Below are 23,135 nucleotides of genomic sequence, written 5' to 3'. Positions count from 1 at the left end.
CCCCCCCCCCCCCCCCGCCAAAACAAACAAACCAAAAACCAAAAAAAGAATCATCTCAAGTGACTAAAACAGCTCAGCTGGGAGAACACTAGATTGAAGAACACCTTATCATTTGAAGTCAACCTGGCCATTATTTCTAACCCAGTAATACGTAGTTACAGTGACCAGAGATTGGAGATTAACTCAAGATCTCACTATGAAAGACAATAACCTGCCATCTCTTAGGTAAGATAAAGATAACAGGAAATAGAGGGGTAATAGGAAGATAATAGAAGGGTAATAAAAAGATAATAGAAGGAAATTTCAAAAAAGTTACCTGTGTTAATGACTTTAGGGATAGGATCAATTTCTTCATCTATAACAAAAGGTTCTGGCCTGGGGAAGACTTGTACATCAGCCGTTAGGTGGCCACACTTGAGAACAGCGTGGAAAGGTGTGTACGCCAGATCTATCAGCTTTCTAGAATTTGTTAGAGGAACAGTGATATGACACATATACAAGAAATCCTTAAAGATTCAAATTCTGTTATTTTCTCCCATTGATTCTAAGACTAAACTCGAGTATTTGTGACAGAGGATACAAGCCGACATTGTGGTGAGATTTCAGTTCATATACTTTAACCTTCAGACCCATATACTTTAACCTTTGAAACTGCTGAGCCAACTGTAAGTCAGTTCTGCAGGCATTACAGATGTAGTCACGCCTAACTGAAAACAGAGTAAGTTTTTAAACTACTACTTCCGATAACTTTATCTGAGAAAAACTAAATCACACAATCAGCAATAATAAAACAGATATCCTTCCTGGCTATCACTTTATGATCTGGATTAAATATAAAGGTGAAAAAGCTTTACACGTATACTCACCCAAACATAGACTGTACATTCTTCAAACACAGGGGACCGTCAATAGTAAAAATTTGCCCCTCACCATTGTTTAAGTCTATAAGTCGTTCAAGGCACTCCAAGGAGTCAGTGCTCTGAAGCTGCAAAGCCAAAGCAATGACCTCTTTAGTGTGGCACACAGAACCAATTACTCAGTACACCATACTAACACCATCATGACACCTGCAGGAAATGACTGAGATGATTTTAACAGAAATAACAAAGAAATAACTATGACTTGACTCAAAGCTACAAAAGAGTAAAGTAATAAAGATGATACGAGTAGCACCACTTCAGACAGAATCAGACATTCCAGGAAGCCTGGCTAGCCTCTCCTCAGGAAGGTGTTTCTAACATGGTTTGGTAAAACCATCATCTACAGTTTTGCTTTCTCTGCTTTTGAGACAGGGGTTCACTATGTAGCCCTGGCTAGCCTAGAACCTGCTATGAATACTGGGCTAGCTTCAAACTCAGAGATCCATTTGCCTTTCATCTATATTTTACAATAGAAAAAAACTGAAGTGGAGAAAAGTTACTTTTCTCAAATGGCAAAACTAGGAAGTCTAGCATTTAATAAAACATGTCTGACAACAACATTATTTTACCCCCTAAAATTAAAGCACATAAACTCTTTCAATATTTCTTCTGGGATGGATATAAGAATTCCTGGATAAGAGACATAATTAACACCCCTCAAACAAAACAAAACAAAACAAAACAAAACAAAAAACCACCTGGCCCTTCCACAACCCACCAATAAGAAGAAAGACAACCATAGCTATGTTCCCAAGCTGGATACCTCTGAATGTCAATGAGCATTTGAGATGCAGTCTTTTAAATTATGACCAGCCTCGGGTGAAACCAGTGGAGACAATGTTACGGTGCATATAATGCAGCAGTGGCAATCAAATGTACCAACAAAGAGAGCTAGTCTAAAATTTAATCAAACTAACAAGAGCTGAGGAAAAGTCTTACCTCCTCTAGGTTGGCCATGCACATGACATACAACTTAGACGGGAAAGGGAAGGGGAGTGGGAATCTGTTGCTCTCGCTCCTTTGATTCTGAGTAGCTAGGGAATGTCGCAGTGACCCTCTGCCAATGCCAAGACAGCCATCAGTCACCAGAACAACCTGTTTGTAAAGACAGGAGGCTTGTACATTAAATGTTATATTTATTATTCTCTACTCTTGCTAGAAAGAAGCAAGGGGAGGATCTGTGGGGTGACAGGAAGATCCTGTTTCATACATATATAAAGCATCTTATTCTTTGAGAAGTCCAGATACATAAATGTATTTTGACTATATCCACTTCCTCACTCTCCTTCTCCATTTCTCCCCAGGCTACTCCCAAAACATGATCTCAATTTTACTTCTTCCTTCTATTTTCTATATTTTTAAAAATCACCTGCTGAACACAATTAGTGCTACCTTTATGCATACGAGTGTGGGGCCACCCCTGGAGCAGAGCAACCTACAAGGGGCCACACCTTCAAGGACAAATTACTTTCCTTCCTTTTGTAGTTACCAACTGCCAATATCTCCTCAGCTATTAATGGGGCTCGTGAGCCCTTCCCGATATACAAAGGAATTTTTACTAGCTTCATCTCGTCCGGTAACCACAACTGCTGTGAACTCATGAGTGGGATGGCATGTCACAGCACTCCTCCCCTATCTTCCTGCTCTCACATTCTCTCTTCAGCCTCTTCTCCAAGGTTTCCTGAACCTGGGGTGGGAGGGAGATAGGGAACATATCTTTATTAAAGTGGTGCTTACATAGGTATATGCATCTGGGAGTCAATGAACTGTGTATTTAAAATGCATACACTATTTCATTTAATTGTTATTTTTGTTTTTTTAAAGACAGGGCCTCACTTTTTAGCTCTGGCTGACTTAGAATTCACTATGTAGATCAGGCTGCCCTCTAACTCACAGAGATCTGCCTGCCTCTGCCTTCTGTGTGCTGGGTGGGAATAAAGGTGTGCACCACCACATCCAACTCTAGTTATTTTTTGAATCTACCTTTAAACATTTAAAGGAAAAAAGCAATCATAGCCAATTTTTACTTAATAGATAAGGAATCAGAACTTAAGGCACTGGTCTAAGAAATGGTAAGACACAGTGCTATGGGTTCCTCAAGGAAAGAGCCCCAAATTTGAATTGTGCTACTTCGTTTTAAAGACGACAAATCCTACTCTTGGTCAACTGAAAAGACAGCTACTTTTAAAATGCATCTGGACTGTCACTTGTCCTCACTACCAAATGGAAAAATATCTGTCAGGACATTTTGGCAGCAACAAGACTTTTAAAAAACACGTTTAACTTGTAATTTGAAAAGGTCAATAAAATAGATCTGAAAATGGTATCTGAAAAGCCATTTTCTCTTTTCTATGGCTTCAGGTGATAGTGAAGCCCTAGTGGACTTCCTAAACATCCCGAGGGAAGACTAATTTAGCTCTCTTTGCCTAGTGGGTGGCTGCACCTCATGGGGCACCAACACTGGCACTGACTTCACCATAGAATAGAGGTTCCCTGGGTGGAGATCATCTTTTGGGAAGGTAGTCAATTGACTACGTAGCAATTTCTTCTTCCAGGAACCAACAATTTATAAACAGTGTGATTTACTTCTTATACTAGCTTTTATTGATGCTGGTGTGTGTGTGTGTGTGTGTGTACATACACACGCATGACGTGTGTAAGTGGAGGTCAGTGGGCATCTTTATGGACTCAGCCCTTTCCTTTCATCTCACATGGGTTCTGTGGATTGAACTCAGGTGCCAGGCTTTTGAAGCGTGAGCACCTTACCCACTGAACCATCCCACCAGCTGCGGATGTGTTTTATGACAGATTACATGTAATGCCCAAGTGAAACACTACTCAGATAATGAAGGTACAATCTGGCTGTTCAAAGTGTTAGCCAAAAAAAACCCACATTTAAATAAATTTCATATTAACTGGTTGTAAAATCACCAGTAATTATCATTTCTAATATAATACTTTGGATTTTATACATTTAGCAAGTCTAAATGGATTTAGGCATTCTGACACAGTTCCTCTCCAATTCAGGTTCTTCTTTCTCCCTTAAAAAACGAACAAACAAAACAAAACAAAATCTAAACAAAAGATGAAAAGGTGATGTCTGCATGTTACAAAGGTCTAGCCCTTAAAATCAGTCCTGACCCCTCTCATCACAGAAGAGCAAATGAAACCAGTACCTGCTGTTCAGAAGATACTGATAAAAACTTCAGTTATTCAGTTTATTATTAGAAAAATCAGATATTCATTTGAATATTTCAGGCACGCACATGGTACACAGACATATATGCAGGCAAGGAAAATGATGCCTATAAAGTTATGTACTGCTTTCCTGAAAAGAATTAACCAAAAGACATTTGCTGTCTTCTTAAAGGTTTGTTTTTTTATGTATATGCCCTACATGTATATACATGCGCCACAGGTGTGCCTGATACCAGAGGAAGACAAAAGAGGGCATCTACCCATCAGCTCTCCTGGAGTAGAGTTACAGACAGTTGTGAGTTACACTGTGAGTGTTGGAAGCCACACCGAGGTCCTCTGCACAAACACCGAGTGTTCCTAACTGTACCATCTCGCCAGCCCCATTTGTTGTTTTCATTAACAAATGTTTACTAAAGTGATTTGACTTAACTGTCTAAAGTAACACAGGGTCTTTATGAGCTCAAGAATTTAAACAGTGTGATTTTCACTCTAGTAAAAAAGTTTTTTTTTTAATTTTTTTCCAAAATTTGACTTGAGATATAATTTTCATGCAGCAAAACTGAGTGGTTTTAGTATACAGTTCTGACCACCACATTTAATTATGTAAGCATTCCTACAATCTAGAGAACAGGTTTGTAACATGCCCTACATCCACTTCCACGTCTTTTCAATCAACCTCAGCCTCCTATGTCTCTATGTCTTCTCAATTAGCCTCTAGCCTTTCTTCACTGCCAAGCAACTTCAACCTTAAAACTACTGTTGCTGGAGTTTTAAAATTTTTTTATTTTATGTGTATGAGTGTTTTGCCTGTATGTATATCTGTACATTGTGTGTGTACCTGATACCCAAGGAAGGCAGAAGAAGGCATCAGATCCCCCGAGACTGGCATTACAGACAGTTAGGAACTGCCATGTTGGTGCTGGGAATCAAATCCGGGTCCTCTGTAAGAACAGTCAGTGCTCTAATCACAAAGTCACACCTCCCCACTTTAATTTTCTTTGTATAAGTGTTTGTGTGTGTGTGTCTGTACACCATGTGCACGCCTCATGGCCTTGGATACCCTGGGACTGTGGTCACAGAGAGTTATGAACAGCCATGTGGGAGCTGGGAATTGAACCCAAGTCCTCTGGAAGAGCAGTCAGTGCTCTTAACTGCTGAGCCACCTCTCCAGCCCCCTTGTGTTGTTTTTGTAAGACAGGGTCTCACTTCATAGCACAGGCTAGTCTTGAATTGGCAATCTCCCAGTCTTGTCTCCTAAGCAATGGAATTATAGGTGTATGATATGTGCCTGACTTTACACATTTATTGTGAATTAGAAAATAAAATACTAATTATGCCATTGATATTACTGAGGAAACTGACCCTCTAATAGAAAGTCCTACATCATATACTGGGGCAAACGGGCCCAGAGGCCATAATCTAACCACTGTCTAGTTTTGTAGATAAAGCAACATAGCTATCCTCATTTACTTTTTTTTTGTTTTGTTTTGTTTTTCGAGACAGGGTTTCTCTGTAGCTTCAGAGTCTGTCCTGGAACTAGCTCTTGTAGACCAGGCTGGCCTCGAACTTACGAAGTTCCACCTGTCTCTGCCTCCCAAGTGCCTCATTCACTTCTTATGCTATGGCTCTATCATACTGTAACTACAGAACTCAGTGAGCGGGACAGAAATCTGCAAAGCCTAAACACAGAAAAACTGTTATAATTATCCTGTTAGCAGTATTTGTTTTCTCCTTTTAAATAAGCCACTACTTCTCAAAGTATCAGTTTACACCAGACATCTAATTAATTCTCTTTCCTGTTGCTACTCTGCTTTGTTTTGATGCTAATAGGGAACCACTGTAGGTTTCACAAAAGGAGCAAGACAGCTTTTGATACTTCTCTACTTCACTTCCATACAATTTAGAGTTGAGACAGAAGTTTGCTGAATAAATACTACACTGAAGGAATAAAGAAAGACCAGACTATACTGATGTTTACAATTCTACCACTCAAAACTACAATTACCCTTTCCAGGGAACACAGTTCTTATACTCCACTGGGAGCCCTTTGTCTCTTCTACAAATGGTGCTACTTTGTAGTAAGCCAATTTGCTTTGCTTTCCTTGAGGGATCATTTTGCTGCTTCATGAGCACATTAGCACGATGTGGATTAGATTAGCTGACGAATTAGGGTGATTCAGAGCCTTTTCCAAATACCAATGGTGTAAGATGTAGTTTCTAGAATGATGAAGCTGTGTCGTCTGCTGATGGAATAAGCTAAAGAAAATCAAAGCACTCAGCAGTTGACGCTTTTAACTTAGGGTGATGAGAAAGAATTGATCATTACCTGGCAAGGAATTGCTCCACCCCATTCTTGCTGGACAATATTGCAAACGCCAACTAATGCAGACTCCAAGCAGGTTTTGTCATAATCATCCATGTTACTCAGTGCTTCCTTGTAGAATAAAAACACAAGCGCTTACTGTTCTTTATTGTTTGTTATCAGAAAACACAGATTGTTCAAAGCATACATGCTACACAGGGTACACCAAGTCTCTGAGAGCCACAAAGTACAGGTTCCTTAGAGAAAAACAATGAGACAGATTTTTCTCAACTATAAAGGATATTTAAATTGGCTTTCTTTATTCTCTCCTCTTATTAGGTGAGCATGGGCAGTTCCAAGCCTGTGTCTAAGTGGACTTGAAGGAAAATGAAAATACCAAAATTAAGAACTAAAACACATTACAAAAATGAAAATTACAACTGTATCCAATCTTAACCACATGCCTTTTTCTTTTTCTTTCTTTTTTTTTCAAGACAGAGTTTCTCTGTGTAGCCCTGACTATCCTGAAACTCATTCTGTAGATCAGACTGGCCCCAAACTCAGAGATCCATTTGCTTCTCTGTCTTCTGTGCTGGGATTAGAGGCGTGCACCACTACTGCCCAGCTATTATTCACACCTTAAACACCATTTCCAGCATTTATATACATTTGACCATCTTGCCACTGCCTCTTTTAAACAGGGAAACCGAGGTACAGAATGATGAAGTAACTTTCTCATGATAAGAGGTGACGGGGCATAATCTGAATCCCAGGCAGACTGACTTCAGGGTTCCAGATCTTAATTATGGCTTCTCAGTGCCATATACAGCAATTCTCCAAATTTCAGAACCCTGAATATCAGACTCTTTAAGCTTAATCACTTGTGAGAAAAATAGTAAAAGCCAGGCAGGGTGGTGCATGTCTGTAATGCCAGTACTCAAGAGGCTGAGGAAGACTGAGAATTGGAGGTTTGCCTGGGTTATACAAAAGACCTTGTCTTAAATCCCCTCAAAGTGAACTAATACATTTAGAAGAAAAAATAAAATGGGAGCTAAAAAAAGGACCACCTTGAACTGGGTGGTGGTGGCGGCGCACGCTTTTAATCCCAGCACTCAGGGGGCAGAGGCAGGAGGATTTCTGTGAGTTTGAGGCCAGTGTGGTCTACAGGAGCTAGTTCCAGGATAGGCACCAAAGCTACACAGAGAAACCCTGTCCTGAAAAATGGAAAAGAGAGAGAGAGAGAGAGAGAGAGAGAGAGAGAGAGAGAGAGAGAGAGGACACCTTAACAAAAATGTTTTCCTTACATATATATTTAAAATACTTAATTTGTGTGTATGTCTGTATATATTATACATGTGTACCACATACATGCAAGAGCAATAAGTGCTCTTAACTGCTGAGTCATTTCTCCCGCCCCCTTTCCATATATATATATGTGTATGTAGATAGGTAGATAGACAGACAGACAGATAGTATTTATGCATACAGTGTTCTGCCTACATGTATCCCTCCCTGCAGGCCAAAAGAGGGCACCAGATTTCATTACAGATGGTTGTGAGTCACCATGTGGTTGCTGGGAATTGAACTCAGGACCTCTAGAAGAGCAGCCAGTGCTCTTAACCTCTGAGCTATCCCTCCAGCCCCCATAAATATATTTTTAATTCAGTCTAAATTGACCCTTGCTCTCTAACTTGCTTAACTATCACTTAAACTATTCAGTTTAATTCCACAAATACAAGGGGGCAAGGTACTATGTTAAGCACTCCTGGAAATATCAATGATTTAAAGATGTCAGAAAGTAAATTCTTTGGCATACTGCAGAAAAGCCTTGAAGATAAAGATAATAGCTACTGGCCAAGGGTTAAAAAGTGTATCTTGGGCCTGGCAGCGGTGGTGGTGGTGCATGCCTTTAATCCCAGCACTTGGGAGGCAAAGACAGGCAGATCTCTGTGAGTTCAAGGCCAGCCTGGTCTACAGAGTTCCAGCCAAGGCTGCATAGAGATATCCTGTCCTGAAAAACAAAACAGAACAAACAAAAAAAAATCAAAGCTATCTGTCAGAGAGAAAAGTAATTTTGAATTTCTGTAATAATGATTTTTTTAAAAAATATTTTTATGGTTTATTTAACTTTATTTTATGTGCATTGGTGTGAATGTGTCAGATCCCCTGCAACTGGATCTTCAGACAGTTGTGAGCTGCTATGTGGGTGCTGGGAATTGAACCCAGGTCCTCTGGAAGAGCAGTCAGTGCTCTTAACCACTGAGCCGTATCTCCAGCCCCTGTAATAATGATTTTTAAAAAGCGAGGATGATCACTTTTCAGTTTCTTAGGTTTTGTGAGAAGGCAGAAATGATGTTAGACATAAAGATGCTAAATTCTAGCACACAGAGCACTATCCTCAGATTCCAAAATCCAAGAGAAGAAAACAAAGCACATTCCTATTTCATGGCTTTGCCAGCAGAAAGCTAGGACCATGTGAACCTCGTTTTCAGTTATAGATTACATACCTAAATTCCAAGTCCTAATGTCAGTCCACAATCACAATACTGTTATCTCCCAGTATATGTGGGCTCTGTCAAAATGTACCTACAATAATGGATCCTGTGAGTACCTGCAGGGTGTTGTAATCTCTTGTGAAGGGGACCATCAGTTCCCAAAGTGATGAAAAAACCACCAGTGCTGTAAATTCAAGCTTGTAGTTTGTGGCCATGTGTTCAAATAGCATCGTCAAGCCGTGGGCAGCCAGGTGCTTCCGCTGGTATTCCTCAGACCCCTCGACAGACACAGGTCGGGTCATGGAAAGCGACACATCCATTACCACCACAGTGGGCATGATGGCACAATTCTAGCACTTCCCTCAGAACAGAGAGCCAGCTACAACCGGAGAAATGCTGTGGAAAAGAATAAGATCTTACATATCCTGGGAAGGAAAGTTTTTCAACACAATTTTAACCAGTTTCCTAGAAATACATGGAGGTATTTCTACCCCCACAGAATTAAGGGAGAAGAACAGGAAGACTGGTTCACTGTGAGGGCCTCTCCTGGACACACCCACTAGGCAGGCCTAATTCAAGGGCATTAAATGCAGAAGTGCATTACACAAACTCAGGTAGTCCCTGATTCCAAACTTTTCAGTTTCACACAACTTAATACAATAAAACTTCTACATCAATGCCTTAATTTATTGAAGAGCACGTCCAGCCATCAAATGCAATGTACTACCTGACAATCGGCTGGGTTTTTTGCTACTATCTTGATGAATACTGTAGCATTAGTACAAGCGTTTAATTCCTCTGTGGCTTGGTGCCTTTGTTTTAGGAAAAGAAAAATCAAAAATCTCTATGAAAGTTAAAATTTCTTCGTGCACTGTGTAAAAGAGTAAAAATATAGTAATGGAAGAAAGGAAGAGCTCTTTAAGATTATGAAATAAGCTCAGTATGGAGAAAATGCTTCTGTTTTCAAGAATAAAGTTCCCAGACACACAGATCTGCTCATGTGGATAGAGACTGCTGCCCCTTTATTAATCTGCAGATGCAATAAAATGTTAAAGAGCTAAAATAAATGACAGATTTAGAAAATATTTATGTATAAAGAATGAAGTTTTAAAAAAGCAGTTCATAATACATGTGTTTGTGCCTGCATGCATGTGTGTGTACACTGCATGTAAATTCATAAAAGTTATACTGTAGGTCAGGCATGGTAGCATTAGCCCTGGCTTTAATCCAAGCACCTGAGAGGTAGATTTGTGAGTTCAAGGCCAGTTTGGATTACATAGTGAGTTCCAAGACAGCCAGGACTATATAGTAAGACTCTGTCTCAAAAAATAAAAACTTAAAATGACATTGTAAGCCACAATTGTACATGCCTGTAATTTGGGCTCTCTGGAGGTGGTTCAGAACTCCAAGGTCATTATTAGTTTCTAAGATGTTTGAGGCCAGTCTGAGTTATATGAAATCCTGTCTCAAAAGACTAAAACAAGAAAAATCACATTGCATATATTATACACAATCAGGTTCAAAATTTAGTTTTACTAACTTAACAATAGGCAGATTTCCTGTTAGGTATATGACCAACTATATATTCTAGAATTCCTCTTGTAAGTAGGTTGTTGGAAATTGAGCACAGACTGGGTCATGGAAACAATGTTATATGTAAGGGTTAGGGATGCAGATCAAACAGGAGAAGCCTTTTTATCACAATGAACAGAGATACATCTCAAATATTGTAACATCTCGTGTATCCAATACCCATAAAGTTAACCCAGAGAAAAGAACTGCTTTTTCAGACTCTCCTAGACATCCAAATGTTAAGACAATCTGAAAGAAAATTAAAAGAAAAACAAATTTATTTTTATTCAGTGTGTGTGTCTATGTGAGTGCATGCGAAGTAGGAGCAGGTGCCCAGTAGAGTCCAGAGGAGGGTGTTGGATCCCCTGGAGCTGGAGTTACAGGTGGTTGTGAGCTGCCTAATGTGGGTGCTAAGAGCTTAACTCAGGTCCTCCAGAAGTGCTCTTAACCCATGAGCCACTCCAGCCTCACATTGAAATATGTATCCCTCTCTCTGCCTCATTAAACAATGCATGGTAAACATACCCACCCTTGGGGAGATGGCATGGCCTCACCACCCAGCACCATACTGCCCTGATTTGCTACATACTAGCATTTTTCTAAGTCCACCCTGCAGAACTCTGTTCTGAAGAGCAGCTCCAAGAAAAATGAGTTCAGAACTGTATTAGTGAGCTAAGGGCGAGGATCACAATAGGGTTTGCCTACTAATGTCCACTCAGAGCTACATCTGCTAAACAGATACCTGATCCTAACTAATGAACTACCCCAATCACAACATACACCTTTCATTCATTAGCAAAATACATTAAAAATTTTAACCCCGTGACCAGAGTTATACCTCCTTTCTTCTTATTTTAGCAGAGACACCCATGACTCCTGCACTTTGCTCAGTTATGGTTTATCCAGATCTTGTGGTCATATTTATGCATGAAGGCCTTTATGCTTTTGAAAAGTGGAAGGTCATGGGGATACTGCCCTCACCTCTGAGAAGGGGAAACAGATAACTCATCAGGTACCAACAAGCACTTCTGGTCCACGAAATCTGCTGTCAGCACTGCAATGGGTGACCGTCTCTAAGGACACCTGAGAAGCTGGCTCTTTCTCTTGTCTGAGGCATGTGTGTCAGGTCCCAAGCGCAATGCCCTCTGCCTTGGCCAACTTGTGGCAATCCAATTTTGTACCCAGGTTGTAAGCACTGGGATAGAAGAAAGAATGGAACGTTCCTGAAGGCTGGTTCACTCGAGTAGTCTAAACCTAGTTAACAATAAAAAAAAAAAAAAAATTAAACCTCTGCCTACTAGCTTCGCTTTTGAGATAACACGATGTATTTCTCACTTGGATTGACTCTGATCTTCAAGTTTGCCCACACGGCCTGCCACCTTTCCAGTTTAGTTTCGGATAACTAAGGGTCTTCTTTCTCCTGATGATACACCCTCGCCACCCGACTGCTCTAAAAGGCATCAACTATATTTATAATTCTACCCTGAAGGGGTCAATTAGCCCATCCACAGCAACTGGAGTTTCAGGAGTCTCCCTCCCAAACGCGATTCCACTTCAGTTTCTAAGTGCACATTCGGTTTTCCTGTCACCCTGACTTGCCCTATAGGACTCTGAGTTCTCAGATGATTAGTCTCTGAATGAATGACCTGAAATACAGCATCCTTCATTTGGATTGCAACTGGAGAACAGACTTTTACCTCTATATTTTGTTGTTGGGTTTTTTGAGACAGGGTTTTCTGTAGTTTTAGAGCCAGTCCTGGAACTAGCTCTTGTAGACCAGGCTGGCCTCGAACTCACAGAGCTTCACCTGCCTCTGCCTCCCGAGCGCTGGGATTAAAGGCGTGAGCCACCACCGCCCGGCAGAATTTTACCTTTAAAAAGAGCCCAAAACATTAGTTGGGGAAAGAGGAGATGGAACTCTCAGGGGCCAGGGACGGAAGTCTGTCAGGAGTAGAGGGAACACAGGAGGCCTGGCTCCGGCGCGAAATCCCACTGTTTACCAGAGCCGCGCTTAAGACCCGAGCCACACGGAAGGGAAGCCGGGAGCAGGCCCGGGAGCCAGCGCCCAGAGACGGCCACCCCTCTTAGGGCGGCAGCGAAGGCTCGTCGCCCGCCCGCTGCCGTTTCTCCTTCACCCCGTCTCCGGTAACCCCAACCAGCAACAAAAACCTCAGCCCACTGCTTCCCGGACTTACCCGGAGCGCATCTCCAGCGTCGGTCCGTCCGCTTAAACCTTCCGCCCGCGCGCCACAGCCAGAACTTAAGGGCCGCGCCACACAAGGGAACCCGGAGTCTGCCGAAAGCGCGGCCTGGGCGGGGCTTCCAGACCGCCGGAGCTGGGCTGTAGCTCGCTTGGGACGCTAAGGGGCGCATCTTCCCCGCCTCTGGACCACGGAGCCCAATTTCTAATGAAGCTGAGTCTTGTTCAGTTCTGGACCTTCCCTCCTTCTCTTACCCCATTCTCTGTTTACTTTCCCCCATCTGCCTCTACCTCGCGTTCTCTGTAGACCCCTCCTGGCCAGTCTCGGACTCTTTCTGTCATAGCTTTTTTTTCTTCAGAATTCTCAAGCACATCCTCTGCCCAACAGACAGAATGCTCTTCCTACTCTTAAGAGCAGTAATTCCGGGTGGGTGGTGGCACACACCTTTAATTCCAGCACTCGGGAGACAGAGACAGGAGGGTCTCTGTGAGTTCGAGACTAGCCAGCCTGGTCTACAGAGCAAGTTCCAGGACAGGCTCCCAAACTACAGAGAAACCCTGACTTGAAAAGCAAAAACAAACAAACAAACCAACCAACAAAAGTTGTAATTCCCGGCTGAGTGCTCAGACTAAGCACCTGGCTGACCTGAGCCTATTTTGCATTGAGGTCTTAGTTCCCCTCAGAACATACATAGCCCATGGTATTTCCCTACCATGTCTTTGAGACAGGCGGAGGCGTGGCTCGGTTAGTTATTACTTCTGAGTGTCTAAGGTGTGCTGAGGGGCTTGCATTTCAGCTTCCTTTTAAGGTTTCATGGGCCCCTGCCTGCTCCTCTGTCCCCCGGATGTTCCCAGCATAGTATGTGACTCGGGAAGATTTTTAGGGCATTGGAGGTTGAGGTGGGCAAAAGGTGACTTGCTGGGACCCAGGGAGTGCCAGTTAGTGGTAGGTAGTGGATGCTAGCAGGCCTCTGGGTAGTTCTAATTCAAAGAGCAATGCTTCACAAGACTAGTGACAAGTGAGAACACAGAACTCCCAGAAGGCTTTAGGCATAGGACCTTTTCTTTTCGCTTGTGGTTGCAAGTGGACTAAGGGAGGAAAACTCTTGGAACTGACTTGACACAACTTGTTCTGTGGGAGAGAGTGTGGGTCTACTTGCTTGTTGTTCTTTCCCGCTTCCTCTCTTCTATTAGAGGTGGCAGACAAAGCCACATCAGACTCTGGGAATATCTTCACCAGTATCAAGGCACACAGCCTGCAGACTTAGCTCCCATTTGCTTAAGAACACCTTTCTGCAACCTCGCTGGTCTCAACCTAAGACAGTGTTCTGTTTGAGCAGGCACGGGGCTCTAGGTAAGTAAGCTTGATTACCTAGCCCTATTTTTTTCAATCGCCTCCTTTCAGGAGGGATCTGGCCAGGACTGTGCAGGCAGCAGAGTTATCTGTCTAGATGCCCCAGTGTGTTGATGATTCAGCCATGGGTTGCTGCTCTAGGCCAGCTGAGATACATGGTCTTGTTTATTACCTTAAAGTCTAAACTTAAGTTTATCCGTTTGCTCATTGCCAATCATCTGATGTGTGGTAAGATTTTTGCCCTAGTTCTGCTGAACAACTGGCCTTTCAGAGACTTAGAAAAGATCAGTTTATTAAAATTGATGTTAAAGACAGAACTATCGCCGGGTGGTGGCGGCACACACTTTTAATCCCAGCACTCTGAAGGAAGAGGAAGGGGACTCTGTGAGTTCGAGGCCAGCCTGGTCTACAGAGTTCCAGGACAGGCTCCAAAGCTATAGAGAAACCCTGTCTTGAAAAACAAAAAGCAAACAAACAAAACAGAACTATCAAGAGGAGACCGGGTAACTTAGGACAACCATTATGTTTTAGAGATTTCTTTTTTCCTTTTTAGTGGAGATCCATTGAAAACCAGAAGGTTTTTCGGCGAATATAAAACCAGAGAGCCGGGTGATGGTGGCACGCGCCTTTAATTCCAGCACTCGGGAGGCAGAGGCAAGCAGATTTCTGTGAGTTGCATTGAGGCAGCCTGGTCTACAGAGCTAGTTCCAGGACAGGCTCCAAAGCCACAGAGAAACCCTGTCTTGAAAAACAAAAAAANAAAAAAAAAAAAAAAAAAAAACCAGAGAACACTGGGGAAAGGGTCAGAGTGAGTCAAAGGAGACTTCCAAGCTTTAACCTACTGATAAGTCTCTTTTTCCCATCTGAAAGGCCCCCTGTCTTCATATGCTCCCACACACACTTTTAAGAAAACCAGTAAGTACCACCCCCTTTGTGATTCTCATCCCCTTATTTCCTGATTTGAAACAGTAAACTTCTGTGACCCAGGCTTTGAAAGGTGGAGTGGTTGGGTCATGATGTGATAAAATGAAAGTTAGTGTCAGATCTTAAGCTATTCTCAGGGACTAGGTTTTGGGGCTCACAGGGAGTTCTAGATACCCAGTTTTCTAGGGACACTTGTTGAAAATGTAGCTTCCTGCACCCTGTGAACTGAACTGAAATTTCAGGGTTTATTCACTAAGTTCCTAGGTTTTTCTTCTACAGAGTTCTCTCTGTGGAAGGGTAAGTAGGAAGTACAGAAAAAGTGGAAAGAAAGGGAGGGGCTCACTTCCCCTTTCCATTCTTCCCTACTCTCTCGCACGTGTGCTAACTCTTTACCTTCCTTCCTGCTGCCTCCAACCTGGCCCCAACCCACTTTTAAGTCTTGTCCAAGCTCCATGCTTGCCCTCTATCCAGTTTTTCGTCCCACAGTTCCCCCAAAGTAGAAGTCTAGTGAAATATGAGATATGGCCGTTAACAACAACAACAACAACAACAACAACAACAACAACAAAAACCCACACACAACACCTCTTTCAGAAGTCTGGAGGCAGAGATGTTGCTCAGCTGGTAGAGGACTTGCTTAGTTTAGTATGCACAAAGTCCTGGATTCGATGCCAGCCGTCCTGCATCAGCAAGGCTCACTGGAACTTTCCTGCAATCCCAGCGCTCAAGAACTGAAGGCCAGAGGTTCAGAAATTCAACTACATATGAACTTGTTAACTTTAAGGCCAGTCTGGTCTACATGAAACCTCATCTTTAAAAAAAAAAAAATTCAGCACGGTGCTGCATACACCTTCAATCTCAGCACGGGGGAGATGAACATATAGATCTCTGGTTTCCAGAAAAGTCTACTCTACATGTTGAGTTCAGGCTAGCCAGGGATACATAATGAGACTCCCCCCCCCCAAAAAAAAAAGACAAGAACCACACAAAGATGGAGGAATAGCATAATAAATCCCTCTTCACCCAATTTCTACTCTTGATCTGCGCTCATTTACCCACCTCTTCCCAATATAATATTTTGGTAGAGATAACATAACATTTTGTCTAGAAACATTTTGGTATCTATCTCTAAAACATAAGGATTTTTTTTTTATTGTGTGTGATCATGTGTGTGTGTGTGTGTGTGTGCGCTGTATGCATGTTCTTATGAGTGCATGTGGAACTGAGGCTCCAGGGTGATGTCAGGAATTTTCCTCAGTTGCTCTCCACCTTATTCTACTTGGGGCATGGTCTCTCAAGCAAGTACAGGTCTCACCATTTGGCTAGTCTGCTAGGCAACTTGCTCAGTGTATCCCATTTTGATTTTACAGAAGAAAGAAGAGGCTGCAGAGACCAGCAGAGGGCGTCAGATCCCCTGGGTACGGGAGTAAAAGATGGTTGTGAGCTGCCATGTGGATGTTCAGAACCAATTCTGTCTTCTGGAAGACCAGCCAGTACTCTTAACCACTGAACCTCCTCCCCACACCCCCCCCCCCCCCCGGATAAGAACTTTAAAAAAACATAATTATACAATCAAATTTAAAATAACAATAAATCTCTAATATCCTTAAGTCAGCTTTCAAACATCCAGTAATCTCAAGCATTACACTTTTTTGTTGTTTTTTTGAGACAGGGTTTCTCTGTGTAGCCCTAGCTGTCCTGGAACTAGCTCTTGTAGACCAGGCTGGCCTCAAACTCACAGAGATCCTCTTGCATTTGTCTCCTGAGTGCTGGGATTAAAGGTGTGCACCACCATTGCCCAGCAACATTTTACTTTTTGTTTTTGTTTTGTTTTGTTTCTTTGGATCATGATTAGTACCTAAACACTGAAGTCTTTGTATGCATGATGCATGCACATGTGTGAGTGCACGCATGGGTGAAGGTTAGAGGTTGACACAGGATGGCTTCCTCAGTTGCCCTCTGTGTAATTATTTTGAGATACTGTCACTCCAAAGTCTGGCTGACTAATGCGCTCCCAGAAGACATTTACCTGTTGCTGTCTCTCCAGTTCTGGGGTTATAGGTTTGTATTATCACATAGTATTTTTATATTGTGGCTGGGGATCCAAATCTGGGTCCTCATGCATGTGGAGCAAGCACTTCACAGCCGGATCTACCCAGCTCCCAAACACTTAAACTGTTGCTCTGCCTCTGGAAACTCTAACTCTAGGTCTCCCCCTCTGTGTCTCTTCTCTTTTCACGAAGAAACTGTGGCCTCTTTCTTTTAATTGCCCTCAAATCCTCTTTCAGTCTTTTTCCGAGCATTTGAGAAAGCGACAAAGCTTCTCTCTATTCTAAAGTCACAGCAAGATTCACCAAACAAAGCAAAGCTTTCATGTGTTTTCAATCCCAATGAACTTCTTTGCTTTGCAAACAGGGCATTGCCTTATCCACCACTGGATGCTCTCCCCACCCCTGCCCCCCAGTCTCGTGTGATGCTGGAAAGAAGACAGGCAGGAAGTAGAGGGGTCTTTTGCGGGCAAAGTCAGAGGGAAAAGCAGAGAAAAATGGATGGGTACCACATTTCTGTAAGAAAAAGAACTGAATTTCTTTCCCTGGGACATTTTTTTTGGAAAAGTGTCTTAAAGTCTGCATTTTTAAAGACCCTTGTGATCTTGTCTCTTACCCACCTAGTCAGTCTGGCTGCTCGGTCCTGTAAAACCTCGATAGCGTCTTTAAGAGAACAAGTACATAAAGCAAAATAAAAGACTGCACAGATGACTCGGTGGTTATAACCAGAGCACTGGTTACTCTTCCAGAGGACCTGGCTTCAGGTCCCAGCACCCACATCAGGCAGCTCACAATCTCCTGTAAATTCAGCCCCAGGGAATTTGGATCCCTTCTGGCCTCCGTCAGCACCAGCCCACAGGTGACATACACTCACACATACACATGATTACAAACTAAAGAGGTCTTTAAATTTTTTTTAAAGCAAAATAAACAAAACCCTTAAAGATTTCTTTTTTGTCAGCAATATTCTTTAATATGCAAACTTCTCAATCTTTTAGTCTTGTTTTTTTTTTAACCAAGAGTATCTTTCATAGGTTTAATTTATTAAAAAAATTTCTATAAAAAGAAAGACAAAAACTCTGAGCATTCTGGAGTCTGTACATTTGCCCCTTTTTCCTCGGTTCTTTAGAGAGCACGATGCTGCTCAGTGGGCTTTGCTCTTCCTCTTCTGTCTTGCTCGTTTTCCCAGGTGCTTATTTGCTCCTCTCTTGCCAGGCTTCCTGGGGCGCTTGCCATGAGCCACTTTGGCTAGGAAGCTGAAGACATCATCATAGCTCTCTTTCTTCTTTCCACCAAAACCAAACTTCTGGTTTTTGTATCGTTGTTTGGCATTGGGCCCTTTACTCATCGGCTGGCTCTTAGTTTTGGCTTTTGCACCGCATTCAACAGGCTTCTGATTCCCCTCAAGGGAATCCAGCTTATCAGAGAAGTCTTTCAGGTATTTTTTGATGGCATTCATCATATGTGCTTTCTCCCACTATCTCTTCTGGAGGCCCTCAGTCTGCACCTTTTTCCCATATTTCCTAAGCATTCAAAGTTGTGTGGCCTTTTCAGATTTCTCCATGACAGCCCGTTTAGTCTGCAGCTACTGTCGAATCTTGTGCATCTGCTGATCTGACCTGGCCATTTATGCAAAATAATTAATAATCGGTGGGTCATTTGGTGGGGACTTGGAGCTAATGAAGTCAGGGTTATACTGCCAGCACTGCAGCTTGGGCCCACTGGTAGAAACTCATTTCCCTCTGGAAGTCACCTTCTGGATTGACACCTTTCTTCTGCTACTTGTTCTGGAGTGTTGGCTGAGTTTCACTGACTTCCGGCATTGGATCCAGGGTCAAGTCAAGCCTTTCCACCCACTCCAGATCCCGTTTGAATTCAGCCAAACACTGCTTCAGACCATTCTCCTCATTTACAGCCTTCTTCGGCCTCTCTAGCACAACACTGAGGCCTGGCTTCGGGAGTTCATGGGAAAAAAACGCATTCTGCAACTCCTGGTCTGAGACCAGGGATGACTCCGATTCCATCAGAGAGCCAAGGAGTGTCCATCTTGAGGACTCCTACCCTGCGGGGTGCGCCTGCTGTTCCACATGCCCTGAAGACACACCAGAGCCAGCAACATCTCCACTCACCTCTTGAAGATTTATTTTATATGTACGAGTATTTAGCCTGCATGTGTGTAAACAGAGACTGCCCCTTCATTCCTGGCCACCCAGACCCAAATAATCACACAGAAACTATATTAATTACAATACTGCTTGGCCAATGGCTCAAGCATATTCCTAGCTAGCTCTTATATCTTAAATTAACCGATTTCTATTAATCTATGTATCAACACCAGGCTGTGGCCTACTGGTAAAGTTGTGGCATCTTTCTCCTTCGGCAGCTACATGACGTTTGCCTGACTCCACCTTCTTACCTCCTCTATCTCTGCTTGGACTTCCCACCTTGCTATATTCTGCCCTGCCATAGGCCTGTAGATTAAGTTCAGTCTCTTAATACTTTTGAGTGGCTTGACACTGGGGCATTTCTCAGTGTGTCATTTGTCCTCTGGGCAGCCCCATCCTGGGCACTCTCCACTAACGCTGCCCGGAACTGCTAGAACTCATTTCTGTTGCCCAGGCCTAAAGGCGTTTGAGATTGCAGCCCTTGCTGGATTGTGTCCACTCTCCCCAGGGTGATTAATTATACAGCTGGGGTCTGTCTTAGTTGCTTTTCTATTGCTGTGAAGACACCATGACCAAGGCAACTTATAAAAGAGTTTATTGGGGGCTTACGGTTTCAGAGCGTTGGTTAGAATTCGTGATAATTTTGGCAAGGAGCATGCCAACAGTCAGACAGGCAAGATGCCAGAGCAGTAGCTGAGAGCTTAGATCTACAAGCGAGAGAGAGAGAGAGAGAGAGAGAGAGAGAGAGAGAGAGAGAGAGAGAGAGATGTTTACTTCCATGAGACCAAGACAGAAGGAACTAGAGGCATTTCCATCAAGTAGGATGTTGAGGACATGAGAGGAGGGAATCTCTTTCTGGGGGTTTTCTTCTCCCCTGAGTGCTCTGTGTCATGTAAGTAACACTTTAAGATAGAAGAAGTTCCAGCGGAAACAAAAACTCACTTCATCATTTAATTCTCTTCTCCGTCTCTGCGGGCCAGAGGGAACTCTGAAGAGAGGAAAAGTAAATCTGCCGGAGGCCACCTGCCTTCCCGAGGCACACACATTCAGTGCTACTGCAGGACACAGAGATCTATCTGCCTGGCTCTTCCAGCGGCAGTGGTACCACCTCAGGGTTTGGCAGAGGTAGCCATTTCCCTTTCACACTTCTGGGCTACTTAGGGTGACGTGGGACAGAGGTGAGGCAGGGAGGGATTACCTGCTATTTCGGATTACAGCAGAAGCTACTCATGGATGCGCAGAAAATGAGGAAATAGACAGTCAGTAAATACTAGGCAGAGTCAGCCGGAACATGGCTGCAGGCTCAGGACCTCACTGTTTTACCCGAGTTCCACTATGATCGGCTCCGAGTGGTCACCTAGAGGTGCAAGAGGCTCGGGGAGCCAACATCTTAGGTACCTTGTGATGTTCAGGCATGATCCCCCGAGGATTTCCTTTTGGCTTAATAAAATACATTCCACTTGCAAAATGCTTTCAAGTTTGCAAAGTACTTTTGCTCCAGTCCCTCCGTTTCAACTCTGGTTTTCACACTCTCCCCCATAGGTAGGGCGGGTGTTAATGTCTCCACGTGTCTCCACACTTAGATTATGGTTTGACTCACAGACTGGAGCCTGGTGCTGAAGTCTTCTGATCTCTTAAGCCCCAGGCACTTTCCCTTGGTTTCCTCAGAGGACTTTCTGCTTCTATCCATGTTTTTCCTCCCACCTAAGGATGGAAGCCCTAAATGGCTTCGAATTCCCATAACTTAGTAATAAATTTGAGACATTCCCTTACTGCCTCTTGCGGGGGGGTGGGGGTGGGAGGGAGTCCCATGAAGAGTCTACTCTGTGTCCCTGGTAAAAGGTCTACCCCCTCAGGCTTCTTCTGAGGCGCTGGGACCCAGAACTTGTTCAATGCCCCATAAGCTTCTTAGAGGAGCCTGGTATTAGCCAGGATTGGATATTCTTCCCCTGACATGCCCTTCATCCTCGACCCTAGGGAGCTGGGGGTAGGAGAATGGGGTGTTCCCCATGGTCCAGCTTCACACCCACTCTTCGAGACCCTGGATTCTGACAAGTTTCCAGAACTTGGAAGGCGCAGATGTCGAAGTCTGAAGGTAAACGGTGTGCTTAGGAAGAGGGCAGCCGGTGTGCCAGCTCGGTTCTCCTCCTCATGCACAGGGGAAGGAGAGGGGCCCTCCAGACTTTCTGTAGGAAGTACATATGGGCTGGCTGCACAGTGCTGAGTTCAAGGTCAGGGGCAGGGTGCTGGAGGGAGACAGGGAAAGGCCGGGGGAACCCAGGACAAAGGAGGAAGCTCGTTTATTCCCACCACTCTGGTGGTTCTGCTTTTATATCGTAGGCTGGCACCTTGGCATTTCCAGTTAGTGTTGTTTACAAAAATGCTGGGTGATAGACTGCAGGTTCACGTCTGGGTCCCTTGGAGTGGTGTGAAGCTACGTGAATCACACCTCTTCTCCTCTCGGGGGGCCTCCCAGGGGGACAGATCCTATGTGTTACTCAGGCCACATCGAATGTATTACTACCTTTCACAAATCCAGGCATTTCTAGTAATTGTTGTACAGTACAGTTGGACACAGTTTAGAGTTTTAATGGGTTTTTGTTGGGTTTGGGTCTCAAGACCCTTTATCAAATAAGGTTTCCATGAGGGTTTTTCCCCCTGCAGCCTCGTATAAAGCTCATAGACTTTGTGTGTTTGGTCTCTCAGAATTCTTGTAACCTCAATGTCATTACTATGTATATTGGCAATATTCTTACAATTAAATTAAATTTAAATGTGCTGGGATATAGTTCAGTTGGTAGAGTGCTTGCCTACCACACATGAAGCTCTGGCTCCATTCCCCCAAATCACACAAAGTTGACATGATGGCATAGGCCTATAGTCTCATGAGAGATGAAGGCAGAAGGAAAAGTTCAAGGTCATCTTTCCCTAAATATTGTGTTCAAAGCCAGTATGGGCTACATTAAACCCTGTCTCAAAAAATTACACTTAAATCAGCAGTGGTGGCACAGGTATTTAATCCCAGCACTTGGGAGGCAGAGGAAGGTGGATCTCTAGGAGTTCAAGGCCAGCCTGGTTTACAGCTGGAGTTCTCAGACAGCCAGAGCTACACAGAGAAACCCTACCTTGAAAAACAAAACAAAGTAAACAAACAAACAAACAAAAATTATGTTTAAAATGTTACAGCATACACATGGTAAAAGACAAACTAGTTGAAAGTATAGTGAAAATTAAGTCTCCCTTTGACCATGGCCCTATTTCCCTTCTGCAGATGTCCTTCCAGAACTCATATACATAGGTCCTGACCGACACATATCCATGTCACAGCTGAGACACTAAGGTCACTTACCCAGGATGACACGGCTGGAAGCGCTGAGAGTCCCGGCCTTTGGCTCCATTTCTCATTTTCCTTCTACCATCCCACATCGTTCTGTAAGAAGCCCCAAGACTTTTAAGCTTTCTCCTCTCTGGATGAGGCAGTAGAAGCATTTTAAGAGTCCCAAACAAGGTGTTAGAGATAGGAGTACTACTGACTGCTCTCCCAGAGGACCTGAGTTCAATTCCTGGCACCCACATAGCAGCTCACAACCATCTGTGACTCCAGTTCCAGGAGATCTGGCATCTTCACACAGATATACATGAAGGCAAAACACCAGTGCACATAAAATAAAAATAAATATAAAAAGCCGGGCGGTGGTGGCACACACCTTTAATCCCAGCACTTGGGAGGCAGAGGCAGGTGGATCTCTATGAGTTCGAGACCAGCCTGGTCTACAAGAGCTAGTTCCAAGACAGGCTCTAAAACCACAGAGAAACCCTGTCTCGAAAACCAAAAATAAATAAATAAATAAATAAATAAATAAATAAATAAATAAATAAAAGAGTCCCAAACAAACCTCAACCCTCGACAGCGAAAACCAGCAGCATGAGCACACAGAGCTGTACTTGACTTACTGT

General features: G+C 43.3%; 1 protein-coding gene and 1 pseudogene across 1 annotated transcript in view; both read right to left on the bottom strand.

The window, feature by feature from the left end:
- Ints14 (integrator complex subunit 14) overlaps positions 1-12,672 on the bottom strand; it is a 30,402-nt gene extending 17,730 nt beyond the window's left edge. Inside the window, exons 1-7 of the mRNA XM_050151782.1 lie at positions 12,185-12,672; positions 11,469-11,741; positions 9,032-9,311; positions 6,445-6,552; positions 1,860-2,015; positions 867-985; positions 317-459 (exon numbers count right to left, since the gene is read on the bottom strand). Of these exons, the coding sequence (XP_050007739.1) occupies positions 317-459; positions 867-985; positions 1,860-2,015; positions 6,445-6,552; positions 9,032-9,253 (748 nt within the window). The 5' untranslated portion in view covers positions 9,254-9,311; positions 11,469-11,741; positions 12,185-12,672. The remainder of the gene's footprint in view (positions 1-316; positions 460-866; positions 986-1,859; positions 2,016-6,444; positions 6,553-9,031; positions 9,312-11,468; positions 11,742-12,184) is intronic.
- Positions 12,673-18,157: 5,485 nt separating this feature from the next.
- Positions 18,158-19,059, bottom strand: LOC126507408 (probable rRNA-processing protein EBP2; annotated as a pseudogene).
- Positions 19,060-23,135: the final 4,076 nt, after the last annotated feature.

The sequence above is a fragment of the Alexandromys fortis genome, unplaced genomic scaffold (assembly GCF_014885135.2).
Source record: "Alexandromys fortis isolate MF-2015 unplaced genomic scaffold, M_Fortis_MF-2015_v1.1 scaffold_70, whole genome shotgun sequence".
NCBI classification, from domain to species: Eukaryota; Metazoa; Chordata; class Mammalia; order Rodentia; family Cricetidae; genus Alexandromys; species Alexandromys fortis.
Note: the sequence above shows the minus strand (reverse complement) of the source record. Positions and strands in the feature narration are given on the sequence as shown.